Raw genomic sequence first — 15151 nt, forward strand, 5'->3', positions numbered from 1 at the left:
GGCTCGAACCAGGATCTTTCTGTCGGTCCTTGAGCTTTGCACCATGTGCACTTAACTTGCTGCGCTACCACCTGATTCCCTCCTTTTTCTTTTTTTAATTAATTAATTTACTTATTTTCCCTCTTTATTGGCCTTGTTTTTATTGTTGATGTAGTTATTGTTATTGATGTCGTCACTGTTAGATAGGACAGAAAGAAATGGAGAGAGGAGGGATAGACAGGAAGAAAGACACCTGCAGATTTGCTTCACCGCCTGTAAAGCAACTCCCCTGCAGGTGGGGAGCCGAGGCTGGAACCAGGCTTGAACTAGGATCTTTATGCTGGTCCTTGCATCACGTGCACTTAAATTGCTGTGCTACCGCCCGACTCCTAGAATTCAATTTTTTGAAGCCCAGTGGCACAGTAGATGAAATATTAAACTGTGAAGCAGTAGGTTCTGAATTCGATTCCCCCAGCAACAAATACACCAGAGAGATGACAGGGAGTTGGGAGGTAGCGCAGCAGGTTAAGCGCAGGTGGTGCAAAGCGCAAGGAATGGGATAAGGGTCCTGGTTTGAGTCCCCAGCTCCCCACCTGCAGGGGGGTCGCTTCACAGGTGGTGAAGCAGGTCTGCAGGTGTCTGTCTTTCTCTCCTCCTCTCTGTCTTTCCTCTCTCCATTTCTCTCTGCCCCATCCAACAATGATGACATCAATAACAATAGTAATTACAACAATAAAACAAGGGCAACAAAATGGAATAAATAAATATTTAAAAAAGAAATTTGAAAAAAAATTTTAAAGATGACAAAATACAAGGAAGTCAAACAACCAACATGTAAGGTATGCAAATGGAGCATTTCAGGACTTAAGAAATGCTATCAAGGGCAGGGATAGATAGCATCATGGTTATGCAAACAGACTCTCATGCCTGAGGCTCCAAAGTCCCAGGTTCAAGCAACCCCCTGCACCACCATTAGCCAGAGCTGAGCAGTGCTTTGATAAAAAATAATAATAATAATAAAATAAAGAAAAAAATTTTTTTAATGCTATCAATTATTAATAATGTTCAGGGGCTGGGAGAGAGCTGACCCACTAGAATGCATGTTCATGCCCAAGGGCCTTTGATTTGAGCCCCTAGGACCATGTGAGAGCAACAAGAGAAGGTTTTGTGTATGCTGGAGAAAGGTCCACAGGAACAATGTATCTGTTGATTAAAGAGAGAGAGAGAACCAGAGTACATGCACTGCCAAGAATCAAACTCTACCTCAGGCTTGAGAGTGCATTACTTAATCTAGTGTTCCATCTTTCAGGCTGCTAAAATGTGAGTGTTAAATTGAGGTTATGTAGCATAAAAACTTAATAGCTTTCTAAAATGATGCCTTATTGTTATTATTTTTTGCCACCAGGGTTATCTCTGGAGGTTGATGCCTGCAAGATGAATCCACTGTCTCTGGCAGCCTTTTACCTCCCCCTCCCCTTTACTTCATAAAACAGAAATTGAAAAGAGGAGATAGGGAAAGAGACCTGCTTCACCGCTCATGAAGCTTGCCCCCTATCAGTGGGGATCAGGTCTTGAACTTGGGTCCATGTACATGGTAATGTGTGCTTAACTGCATTTTCCAGTTTAGTTTCTACTGATGAAAACATCAGTTCACATCTGTAATATATGTCTGAATTAATTTCATTCAATCTTTTCCCCCCAGATAATTATACACTCATTTAAGTTGAAAGAAATATAGGTATTTTCAAAAAGTTAGTACATTGGAATGTTTCCTTAAATACTATGACAAAAAAGCTTTTTAAAAATATCTTTATTTACTTATTGGATAGAGACAGCCAGAAATTAAGAGGAGTGGGGGAAAAAATAGAGGAGGAGAGAGAGACAGACACCTGCAGCACTGTTTGGCCACTCACAGAGTTTCCCTCTGCAGGTGGGGACCATAGACTCAAACCCGGGTCCTTGCGTGTTGTAGTATGTGTGCTCAACCACGTGCGCCGCCACCTGGGCCCAACAAAAATATTTAAAAATACAAATACAGAAAACATTCCTTTTTTTCCCCCCCTGCTTTTATTTTCTTACTACTGAATAGAAACAGAAATTGAGGCGGGAGGGGAGATAAGGAGGGAAAGAGACAGACACCTGCAGCCCTGCTTCAGCACTTGTGAAGCTTTCCCTCTGCAGGTGGGGACCTGTGCTTGAACCTGGGTCCTTAGATTTTCTATTCTGGCATGCACAGAGATAGTCTGTGGTCTTAATTAGAGCAAAGGACTGGGTTCCAATGTGGGGCTAACTATTGATATACCTTGGGCAAGTCACTTGACCTCTTGTGCCTTATTGAACAATCTAGAAAATTAGTTTTAAAAAAGGACCCCACTGATAACCAGATGCTGCATCTGAACTGAGCTTTTCTAGGTAAATAAATCACGAAGACAATTAACAGAATTGTTAATCCCTCTTCACAATTTAGTACAACATTTTGGGATAATCCAAAGTTTTTTGTAAGGCATGGTATTTTGGGTGTAAGGTCTCAATGACTGTTAAGAAGTTTTATAGTAAAATTGCGGCCTTGACCTTTCTACAGAGAAGATAGTAAGGCTTACCATTTAAGACCTGTGCTACAATTTCAGCATATGTTGTGCTTTGTAGAGACTGCTTTTAGTTGATGTATTTTCATTTTTATGTTTAGGCATCGACTTTTCCGTGAACACTGTGTTTGTGTACAAGGCAACTATATAAAGGACTTAAACATCCTTGGAAGAGACCTTTCAAAAACTATAATAATTGACAACTCACCACAAGCCTTTGCATATCAGGTAGGAAGGAAGAAGGTTGCTAACAAAGTGACACTGGAAAAAAAAAAAATACAAGTAAGACTAAATGCTTCCAAACAGAATGTGATGGGAGAAGAACAGAATTTTCACTGGTGTCATCTATTAGAGTTTGAAAACCAAATTGTCATATTCCTTGTGGAGCTTTTTCTTCTACATGAAGTACATCACACAGGAAATGTGAATAAGAAGGGACTCAATGCACATCATTCTCTATCAGTTGTTACATCAGAATTCTATTGTTAACATCTTTCAGACTTGCAAATAGGTTAATCATGTTCTTATGACGTCTTTGATTTGACATTCTAAAATATTTTCTTGGCTAATTTGACATTATATTTGTATCCTTTATCAAAGATTTCTTTGAATTATAACTAAAATCAGAAATGAGCCATCCTTGCAAGATGTGTTTTACATTATGAATATGTTCATGTAATATTCCTGAGGCTTGCTTCCCAATAAATCAGTATCAATTGAAAGTAGCGGAACATGGGAGGGTATAGGTGTGAAACAATAGAATTTTCAAACTGTCTATAATAAGAAAGGTGCATAAATATTTTCAATATGTTCTTTTCAGGCCACTATTTTCATATGCTTGCATTTCGGAATGCTTTTAAATTTCCTATCTTGGTTCCTAGATAAAATCATTTTGGTTATTTTCAAGCTCAATGTTCTGTGTAAATGATAAAAATACTTGTCCTATAGATTATTTGCTATAAAACAAATATGGCTTATTGCATTCTTGCTTTTCGATTTCTCTTTAGTGAAACTGAGTTAACTTATATTCCTTCTATGTTTCGGGTTATCCTACAAGTTGTTGACAATAAAAACAATGAACAACGAACGGGACATAGTCCCTATGTGAAAGTACATGCTTTCTGATAGTGGTCTCTGTTTAATCATTAGTAGTAATTATTTATTTAATGAATAAAGGAATCTTTTTAGTTTTGATCATTCTTGCTTAGTTTTACATGCACTAAGAAGAAATATTGAAAAACCAGCTAGAAGCCAGGGATGTAGGTTAGTGGTAGAGTACACGCTTTGCATGTGTGAAGTCCTGAATTCAGTCCCTGGCACCGTCCCCCATACTAGTTAGGCTTAAGTTTATTCCTTAACACCTTTCTCTTACACTGTATTGAGCAAGAATTTTTTGAAAATCTTTTTTTTTTCTACCAGAGAGCACTGCTGAACCCTAGTTTATGGGGGTGCAGGGGATTGAACCTAGGACTGAGAATCTCAGAGATATTGAGCCAGACAGGAGAGTCTCTTGGCATAATCATTATGCTATCAACCCCTACCCTTTATTTATTTACTTATTTATTTATTTATTTACCAGAGTACTGCTCAGCTCTGGCCTATGGTGGTGCAAGGGATTGAACCTGGGACTTTAGAGACTCAGCCACGAGAATCTCTTTACATAACCATTATGCTATCTACACGTCTCCCCCCCCCCCACACACACACACACACGCTTTTTACTTACTTTTTAAACCAAAACAGTACTCAGCCTTGACTATGGTGGTGCTGGGGATTGAATGGAATCTTGGAGCCTCAGGCATTAAAGTTGTTTGCATGTCCATTGTGGTAACTCCATGACCCCACTACTTTATTGAGTCCTCAAAGGATCTTAAAGATTAATGTTTACTCGAATCTTGTTAACTCCTTTTTAAATCTATTACAAAGTAGGCAAAATAAAAAGAATTTACTTATTTATTTATTGTTTTAGCTATCTAATGGAATCCCTATAGAAAGCTGGTTTATGGATAAAAATGACAATGAGCTCCTAAAATTGATTCCATTTCTGGAGAAGCTTGTAGAACTGGTAGGTATCATTTATCTCTTCCCACTAACATTTGTGTTGCCTCAACTATATTGAAATCCTTGTGTTTTGTTTTGCCTTAGGTGTGTTCATTTTATAAGTCATTTTGGTGGAATTATTAATAAGTTTGGAAAGAATTACAAGCTCACTTTCGTTTAACCATGGTTCTGCTCAGCTCTGGTTATTGGTGCTAGGAATTGAACTTGGGAACTGTCATACAAATCCTGTGTGCTACTGTTGTACCATCTCCCTGATCCTGTGCAAACATTTTTAAACTTCGTAAATTACATTAAAATTATGTTTAGCAGTATTTAAAAGTCTAGATTGGATGCGTTGTTTGCTGGACTGTCCCTTGTAAGTCACAAAGTAGTTGCAGTCAATGGATTTCATTCTGCTTTTGTAATTCAGGTCTAGAACTAATGCTTTAATTAATGCTGGGAAACATTCTAAGAATTTTTTCCCAGCATCCATGGATTGATTTTATTTCTGTTTATTATTTTGGATAAAGACAGACAGAAATTGAGAGGGGGGAAGAGAGAGAGAGAGAGAGAGGGAGAGAGAGAGAGAGAGAGAGAGACCGGCAGAAAGCAATGCTTAACTGCTTGTGAAATATTCCCCCTACTACTCCCACCCCTGCCCACTGATGGTGACTGAGGGCTTGAACCCAGTTCCTTGATCATGGTTACAGGAGCACTCTACTGGGTATACCACCACCTGGCCACAGGATTATTTAAGACTTAAACATGAGAGTTTATTATGAGAGAAGGCAGGGGATCAGAGCAGATGTCATATGCTCTGGCATAAAATGGTACCAAGCATTAAATCTTTGGCTCCTGGGGCCTTAGGCATGTAAATTGCTGCTCTAACAGACTGAGATATCTGCCTGGTTTGTGTTGTTGTCATTGTATATTTGCCACCAGGCTCAGTGCTGGGGCTTGATGCCTGCATAACTCCACTGCTCCTGATGGCCTTGGTTTTTTTTTGTTATTTTTTTGTTTTTTCCTTTTTAATGGAAGAGATAGAGACACCTGCAGCACTGTTCACCACTTGTAAAGCTTCTCTCCAGTGGGTGGGAACTGGTTACTTAAACCTAAGTCCTGGCATATGGCCCTACTGGGTGCAACACTGCCTGGCATCATCATCATCATCATATTTAGGTGCTGGGGATTGAACACGGAGAGAGAGGAGGGTGAGAGACCAAAGTACTGCTCCACCATCCATTGGGTTCCCCCTTTTAATGTTGTTGTCTCCCATGTGGTACTGTGGATCAAACCCAGGGCCTCACATACATAAGGCATTTTTTTTAGATAGAACCAGAGAAATTGGGAGGGAGAGAGTGCCTGCAGCACCTCATGTTTGAGTGCTCATGAAGCTTCTCCCGACAGCTGGAGACGGGGGCTTGAACCTGGGCCATTGTGCACTGTATCGTGGACGCTCCACCAGGTGGTGTCACTCAGTCCCAAGGCACGTTTTTTGTCATTACTGCCTTACTGACCTTTTACTTAATTTCGAATTTTGAAATTAATGTTAATTTTAAAACTAACGTTACAAAATACACTAGTAGAATTCAGTGTTTAAATGTTTTATCTTTCTTTTGGTTTCATCTCATACTACATTATTGTCCTTACAAAATTAAAGTTTTGAAGGGGCCGGGTGGTAGAGCACCTGGTTGAGCGCATGTATTACAATGCGTTAAGGACATGGGTTCGAGCCTCCAGCCCCCACAATGCAGGAGGAAGGCTTTGTAAGTGGTGAAGCAGTGCTACAGGTGTCTCTCTGTCTCTCTCCCTCTCTATCACCCCCTTCCTTCTTGATTTCTGGTTGTCCTTATCCAATAAATAAAGATTTAAAAAATTTAAAAAAATTAGATTTGGGCCATCAAGATAGCTCACCTGGAGAGTACACTTGGCTGGTCACGCTGAGGGAAGCTTTGGTGCTGTCTTTCCCTCTCTGTAGCTCTTGGTCTCTGAAAAGGAAGCGAAACCCTGCTGACGACAGAAAGGAAAAGGCCTAGAGCTTTTTCACGTGGCCAAGGGGAGGCGAGAGGAACAAAGCGCTGCTCACCCGGCACGGGTGGTTTCAGGTCTTAAGCCTGCAGCCTCAGAGACCCCAAGTATGCCAGTCGCTGCTCGGCAGTCTGAGGTGCCGTCAGGCCCGACAGGCCTTTTGTTTTGTTTCTTTGTTTTTAATCCCGCGCCAACTGGTTCTGTGTGGGTGCGTTTGTATTTGGCAAACAAAGTGTAGTATAAGTTGTAAAATGAGTAGCGGTATATTTTCTCTGCAAAGCAAGAATGTTCATGATGTTCTGAGGACCGTATCTTTAAAATCAAGTGGCTTCTTAAATGTCTTTTTCTCCACACAGAATGAAGATGTTCGACCTCACATCAGAGACAGATTTCGCTTGCATGATTTGCTGCCCCCAGATTAAATACAAAGACTTTGTCAGATCACTGAAGGGGGAGAGAATGCAGGACCCTTTTGGACTAAGGAGGAAAAAAAAAAAAAAACATTGCCATTACTGTTGAAATTTTGCATTTTTGTACCCCGTCTTGCTTTTCTTATCTTTGGTGCCCAATAATAATCAAGGGTTACAGAAAGAGACTTTATTTCAGATTGAATACATACAGTAGGTAGGCTAAAACAGAAGAGTCTTTAGAACTAGTGCAACTCCAGTGAAATTTTTTTATGTACAGGACATCTGCAGTTTATAAAGAATTCTGTTTCTGCCACCAGCAGTTTGACCTGTAGTCACACAGGATTTTATGATAATAACAGAGACGAAAATGGACTTTTATTTTCTCTCTGTTTGGTGCTCTAAGTGGGTTTGTCGCCACTTTTCTGTTACTTTAAGATTCTCATTTCAACAGGAATGGCCAGTAAAAGTTGTTTTATTTTTCCTGTTAAGGTTTGTAACCTTTTTACATTTTGACCTGTACTAGATTAGAATTTCATTATGCATTCCTTCCTTTAGTTGAGGCGCTTCACAGTTTTCTGGAAATAGTCGATTTTTAGTTTTATATTATACATTTGAATGGCCGTTTTCCTGCTTTGTCTGCCTGCATATTGTATATTTGTTTAAAAATATGCTCTTTTAGTCCATGTAAGTTTCATTTAGAAAGACATGCATTTATATTTTGTTTCTGTAATATTCTGCTGTAGGTGAAATCTTTTCAAAAATCAAGAGACTGGGTAGATAAGAATATACGAATGACTAAGATTCAAAAAATGGAACCATTGTGATGGCATGTGTTCTCAAATGGTAATATCTTGCAGCGGCACAGACTGAGTGGAGAAAGGTATATACCTCAGACCTCACTGTGCTCACCAATTTTTGAGGAGAATAAGTTTGGTTACCTGTTGGGGTTCATTTGGTTACTGCTGCCTTTGGTTTATCTCCAGGAATGAAGTATTCAGCACAGTGACTCAGTATTTTTAGTTCTTTTGCATGGGCTGGTCAACCAGTACCTCTGTTATGCTCTCGGTTACAATCAATTGAAAAGTGTGTGTAACAGTCTTGGTACCGTACAGTGGCTCTGCATAGTCCTGTGGCACAGTAGACTCCCAAGCCACCAGTGCAGTTAATATGCTCTCATAGTGGTTTTCTATGATATGTGAAAATAGTCTGTAAGCCTTGGTTCTCTGATGCAGCTACCACAAGAGGTTGATATTTTTATAGTGGCGTGTAATCTCCTTTTCGGGAGGCTTTTTATGGAAGGTAGAGTTTGTAAAAGTTAGTATGCTTTGCCTCTCGACTGCATTCACATGCCACAGGCTCAGACTGTTTTTGTGTAAAGGATGTCAAAGAACGGCACTTTTTCTAAAGAGAAGTTTGATATTTTGTATGCTTGTTAAGAAAGTACAGTATTGGAAATTAAAGGTGGACAACTGATAATTGAGGAGTATGTCACTTAATTTTTTATGTATATTACCTGTTTACTTGTACAACTTACTGTACAAATTACATGCAGCTTCATTTTTCAAATGAGTCCTTAAAATAAGGAAATCTTTTTAGGAAAGCATTTAATTTTTGTATCTTTGATTTTAAAGGCATGAGTTATGTCAATTTTCAGTGTATTAATGAAGATTTTAACTTTTCATCAGGTTGAGTGTTTTCTTACTATATTATCCGTTGTGTATGTAGTTAGCATAATATGTCACTGAACTGTTTAAAAAAATCTAGCATGTAGAGCAAGCCTGTTTTGTGGAAAATCCTTATACATAAAAAAAAATAATCATGGCAGATTTTCTGCAAAAAAAAAAAAAGCAAAAGCATTTGCAATTCAGAATACTGGTTTTTGTTTTAATTTAAAGAAAGGTATTTTGCTTGCAGGAAAAAATATTACAGATACATTTTAATGAGAATCTTTGAAATGTATTTATCTTTAGGGCATCTGGGCATCTTTATGCTGTTTGTCTTCTGTCTTTCTTGAAATAAAATGTACATATGTTACCTTTACATATGTTCTTGCTCAAAATTGTGAACCTAGTTACATGATCTCCTGACTCCACTGCTCAAGCAACAAAACCCAAGACATCTAAGATCTAAACTTTCAGCGCATATTAAAATTGCTGACAAGTTTTCCAATTAAGTGAATACAGTCTCAAAGGGCTTTCCCATAATTTAAAGGGAAGCGCAAGCACCTATACCATTTGTGCCTGCAGGCACTTAAATAAAAACACCAACTTTTATTCATGGTAAACAGCTGTCATCACTCCCGGGCTACAGGAGTTCCTTTTAAGTTGACCGACAGATGAATCAAAATAACAAGATTCTGTAAGGAAATAAACTAAGGAAAATTTTATATGACCTAAAAAAAAAAAAATGAAGACCAATTTATTTTTCTTCATTATTTGACTTATTTTTTACTATTGCTAATGAAAACAATTTTAACAGTTTATAGAGACAATTTATCTGTCTTTCTTCCACCTTAATATATTTTGTTTTATTACCACTTCTTTATCTGTTGGCAGATACTACCTTAAACACTTCCATTTTTAAAGTGGATCTGTATAGTAGGAATTGAAAATGTTTCCAGCCCCTTCAGTTCACGAGCAGGATATATGAACTCTCCAAAGCAGACTACCATAACCATAAGTGCAGGAAAGATGGGTACCTGGCAAGAAACAGCAAAAGTGACTTATACACACATTACATATCTGAAGTACACATTACAATTGTGATATTCCAGTGGTAAATGTCTGACTTTCAAGGCATTCTTTGAAATATTTGTAATATTGTTAGATGTTTGAATCAGTTGTGGTTTTTAATTTCATGTAATATATGTAGCCTGAATCAGATTTATTCAATATATCACCTTATTTCACCTTGGATCTTAAAGTTGATAACAATTCAAAACCATAAATTGTTTTATATTACTAGTTAGTTTGTATATTTATTTACCTGATGGCTTTATCTTGTTCCCCCCCAAAAAAAGTTTTTTTTGGGGGGTGGGTGGAATTGTTGAAAGCATTGTAAATTCTATAAATGCTATTTTCTTGTAACTGTCAGTGAAAATGAATGTATACTTTTTTATTATTTCTCTGGATTTTGTTTTGGTTTGATTTTGGGGGTGTTAAACATAGAATGTCTCTTTTAAAAGTTATTTTTGACTGATGACTTTTTCATCTAGATATTACTTTCACTCAACCTTCTAAAGAAGTTCGTTTTCATTGTTTTGTTCAGTCAACTTATCTGAAAGAGAGACTTCATCTCATCAGTGAAGAAAGTATTTCATTATCCCTACAAATCTTTCCAACGAGCACAGAATTCTTCATAAGGAACAGATATCTTCCACGTCTCGTGTCAGTCATATAAAGCTAAGATGTAAAGGACACTGAAGCCTTCCTTTAATTGTACTAGTATGCTGGTGTTGTATGCCACATCATTAGCTAGTTAAGATTTTCTGACCTGACTTCTCTTTTGTCTTCCTAGGTATTTATTTGTTATCTCTTTTAATCTTGTGTATAAATTAACTTAGTTAGTAGTTACCCACCGAATAACTATGCCAAGCAACTAGGAAAGAATGTTTATTTTATTTCCCCTTATAGGGGAAGAGTGGACTGGGAACAAAAATGTATGGGCCAAAAGGCCTTAGGTTGTCATTCATTCACTTTCTTATTCTCATGAGCTGCATTTAAGTAGAATATGTTTTCAGTGCTGATGTGGTTGGTTATATCATCACTTTCATGTCTTCCCCTGAGTTGAAAACCTGCCAGAAACCTGTATAAAATAGATTTAAAAATTCAGAATAAGAGTAACAAAATTCAGCATCTTCTATTTAAATCCTACTTAAATTATTATTGGAATCCAAGTTTCACTCTAGGATACATTTTTATAAAATGTTTCTCTGTATCTTGAATAGAAATTACTTGCCCAGAGGCAAGAGAGTTCTGGGGATATAGTGCATTCTGAGAACTTTTCCAAAGGGGGTAGGAGAGCAACAAGTTTCTTCTACTTACTTTTTGGTTTCGATGTTAGCGTTTTAAAATACACCAGTGGTTCACAAACCTGATGTAATTAGAATTACTTTAAGGAGCTTTTGAAATAGATTCTTGAGAACTGATCTCTGCAAAATAATCTCACTGGCTTCCGAGTGAGTGCAGAGAGCTATGTATTTAAAGCTCTCCAAGTGATTCTAATATTCACTTGTTTGGAAAATCACTGTCTTAAATAATGTGATAGAAGATTTGAGAGTAGGCAACAAAATAAAAAGTTGACCAGACATCTCTGTGGAATAGTTCTTTTGTTTGTTCTAAACTGGGGCCATATTCCACAGAACTTATTCAAGATACATGGAAGAAGAAGACCGAGGCTGCTGCTCATTCTTGTCTTTCATACTTATGAACAGTTTGCATTTCTAGCACTTGGAGTGATCATAGGAGCTGAAGGACATAGCCCTGAATGAGACCATTAAATATATTGACTGTAAAATACTTCACTATTTTTTTATTTTATAAATCTTTGTAGAAATAAGCAATGAAATACAACTTTCACCTTTTGAAATGGAATTTTTCAAGGGAGTGTCCTTTTGGCATTTAAGGTAGGGGGGAGTTAATATTCTCTCTGCCTGTTTCCACACAAATCAACCTAAAGTCATGGACATTAAGAAATCTCAATTTAATTTCTACATATTTACTATGCAGTGTAGCCTTGAACAAATAATGTAGACTTAGTTTTCTCATCTTCAAAAGCCCTGATCACCCTACCTCACAGGGTTGTTGTGGGGATAAATAAAACTTTTATGGAAACAGTTTTCTTTGATGATACTTTATAAATTAGAAACTATAAAATCTAGCAACTTATATAGTGCACTTTTTATTTGCAAGTAAGGTTTTCTGCTTTTTCAAGTCTAGTTTTTCTTTGGGCTTCAAGACAGATATGCCAAAAACATTAAGAATAGGTTACAGGCAAGGAAATTAGTTCAAAGAAGGTGTGGCCTCCCCCTCCCCAACACACACATGACCACACAGCTATTCTGAAAAAAATTGGATCCAAAATTTACTACCACCTATTTCCTAACACTTTGGCATGCTTTAGTCATCATGTTGCATAAATACACAGCTCTGGTTGGTTTTTTTTTTGTTGGTTTTTTTTTCAGTAAATCTTCTAAATTTTATTTTAGAGTCCTGCCATACTGCTCCTAAAAGTTTCCCCCTACAGTTGGGGACTGGGGCCTTGAACCCGGGTCCTTGAGTATTGTAATGTGCTCAACTGGATACACCACCACCTGGCCTGGCTCTCTGACATTTATAGTCAATTTAGTCAGCAAAGCAAGTATGGTAGCCGGCATAATGACGCATTGGATAATGCACTGCTTTGCTGTGTGTGTGGCCCAGGCTCACCACATTGAAGGAAGCTTCATTGTTGTGGTTTTTCTTCTGTAGCTTAAAAAAAAAAAAAATCAGGAGTGGTGAAGCCTAGAGATGACCAAAGGATTTATTTTATTGGGCTATGGGGATAACATAATGATTATGCTGAAACAAGCTCTTAGCTCTCAGGTTCAACCCCATAAACAGAAGCTGAGCAGTGCTCTGGTTTAAGGGTCAATTTTGCTCGCCAGACGGTGGCACACCTGATTAAGCACACAGGCTACTGTGCACAAAGACCCAGGTTTAATTAAACCACTGCTCCCCCACCTACAGGGGGACATATAAGTGGTGAAGCAAGGCTGCTGATGTCTGCCTCTTTCCTTCTCTGTCACCCCCTTGTCTCAATTTCTGTCTCTATTCAATAGTAAGTAGGTAGATTTTTTAAAAAGATTTACTTATTACTACTACACATGGACCAATTTCACTCGAGACAGTAACCAGGGCACCACTCTAGTACATGTGCTGGGGATGGAACAGGCACCACGGGCATGAGAGTCATTTCTTAACTATAATAAATGGACAGTGTCTGAGTATGCCCCTCTATTGTCTAGACAAGGAAATGTGTCTAGATGAGTTGGCCTCTCAATCTCAGAAATGAGATTAAAATTTGGTTCTCTTAATTACCATTACTCAAAAAATGACGTTAGGGGAACAACATTCTCAATCATTTCATATCATAGCAATATGAAATAAAACATTTAACTAGAACCTGAATAAAGGGTTGGTTTTGAAATAACAGAAATGAAGATAGTATGACATTGTAAGACAGGTGAGATAAAGTGAGGCATTTTACTTGGTAAAACCAGGGAAATTACTTGAACCAATGTAAGTAAGCCCTGGTCCCACCCTCAATTCACTGAGTGTAGCTGAGATGGCAAGTCTTAAACGGTCTTAGCTATCCGGTGGTGCAAAAATATTCTCCCCCAAAATGCTTTTTTTTTTTTTTTTTTTACAATAAGGCTAACCTCACATAGTTCATTGGTTATTTTTTTAATTTATTCTTGATTTTTTTATTTTCCTTTTTATTGCTCTTTTAATCATTGTGGTTATTATTATTGTTATTGATACCGTTGTTGCCGGATAGGACAGAGAGAAATGGAGGGAGGAGGGGAAGACGGAAAAACACCTGCAAACTTGCTTCACCACTTGTGAAGCATTCCTTGTTTTTTTAAAAACTTTTTTTTTATATTTTCCCTTTTGTTGCCCTTGTTTAATATTGTTGTAGTTATTGATGTCGTCGTTGTTGGATAGGACAGAGAAATGGAGAGAGGAGCAGAAGACGGGGAGACAAAGATAGACACCTGCAGACCTGCTTCACTGTTTGTGAAGCGACTCCCCGGCAGGTGGGGAGCCAGGGGCTCGAACCGGATCCTTCTGCAGGTCCTTGCACTTTGCGCCACCTGTGCTGACCCGCTACACCCCCACCCAACTCCCACATTCCTTGTTTTTAAAGTGCTGAGGCCTTGATGTACAGGATTTCACTTTTCCAGAATAGACTTAGTTTCTGAAGGAGAGAAGAAATGACTGGGTGCCATGCACGGTGCTTCCAGGTGGTGTCATGACTCACAGGTCCTTGTATGTAGCAAGGTGTATATTCCACAGCTGAGCTACCTCCCAGGACCTACCAGCCATTTTCCTCATTGTGAGCACATTCTAAATCTTGGCGACTTCCAAGTACACAATACAGCAGTGTTAACTGTAGGCAACGTGCTGTCCAACAGATCCTGGAGACGTTAGATCCTGGCAACTACAAACTACCAACTTTTCTCCATTTTCCCTGCAGACATCCCTCAGCGGTAACAAAGTTTGATAACTTTTCCCTAAGAATTTGAGTCTTTTAAGAATTTTGACTTTTTCATTTATATATTTTTATTTATTTGCCTTTCAGGGTTATCGCTGGGGCTCAGTGCCTGCACTATAAGTCCACTGCTAGAGGCTATTTTTTCCCCTTTTGTTGTCCTTGTTGTTGTTGCTGTCATTGTTGGACAGGACAGAGAGAAATGGAGAGAGGAGAGGAAGACAGAGAGGAGGAGAGAAAGACAGACACCTGCAGACTTGCTTCACCGCCTGTGTGAAGCGACTCCCCTGCAGGTGGGGAGCCAGGGGCTCAAACTGGGATCCTTTACCCTGTCCTTGTGCTTTGCTCCAAGTGCACTTAACCCACTGTGCTACCGCTGGGTCCCCTTCACTTGACTTTTTAAAATTTGTCTTAAGATTTATTTATTCATGGAGCGAGAACAAGATAGCACTAGTACATGTGCTGCCAAGAATTGAACTCAGATCTCACACTTGAATGTCTAATGCTACATCCACTGTGCCACCCACCCCCTTGATCACACTTTTAAATTTTCAATAAATGTATTAATGAGGGGGGCCAGGCGGTAGCACACAGATTACGAAGCGCAAGGATACCAGTTGGAACCCCCAGCTCCCCACCTGCAGTCGGGGTGGTTTCACAAGTGGTGAAGCAGGTCTACAAGTGTCTGTCCCCAACTCAACATCTCTCTGTCCTTTGCAACCACAAAAAAAAAAAAAAAAAAAAAAGGAAAAGATGGCTGCCAGGCGCAGTGGATTTGTGGTGCAGACCCCGAGCCCCAGTGATAACCCTAAAGGCAAAAAAAAAAAAAAAAAAGTACTGAAAACATCTGGCATATGT

The 15151-nt window shown here is 38.6% G+C and overlaps 1 protein-coding gene across 4 annotated transcripts in view; it reads left to right on the top strand.

The window, feature by feature from the left end:
- Nucleotides 1-11879, top strand: part of CTDSPL2 (CTD small phosphatase like 2) — a 79883-nt gene extending 68004 nt beyond the window's left edge. For all 4 annotated transcript variants that reach the window (XM_060174558.1, XM_060174559.1, XM_060174557.1 and 1 more), the window contains 3 exons: nucleotides 2666-2792; nucleotides 4534-4629; nucleotides 6989-11879. In XM_060174558.1, the coding sequence (XP_060030541.1) occupies nucleotides 2666-2792; nucleotides 4534-4629; nucleotides 6989-7054 (289 nt within the window). In that variant the 3' untranslated portion in view covers nucleotides 7055-11879. The remainder of the gene's footprint in view (nucleotides 1-2665; nucleotides 2793-4533; nucleotides 4630-6988) is intronic.
- The last annotated feature ends 3272 nt before the right edge of the window (nucleotides 11880-15151 follow it).

Source organism: Erinaceus europaeus, chromosome 16, assembly GCF_950295315.1.
Source record: "Erinaceus europaeus chromosome 16, mEriEur2.1, whole genome shotgun sequence".
Classification (NCBI taxonomy): domain Eukaryota; kingdom Metazoa; phylum Chordata; class Mammalia; order Eulipotyphla; family Erinaceidae; genus Erinaceus; species Erinaceus europaeus.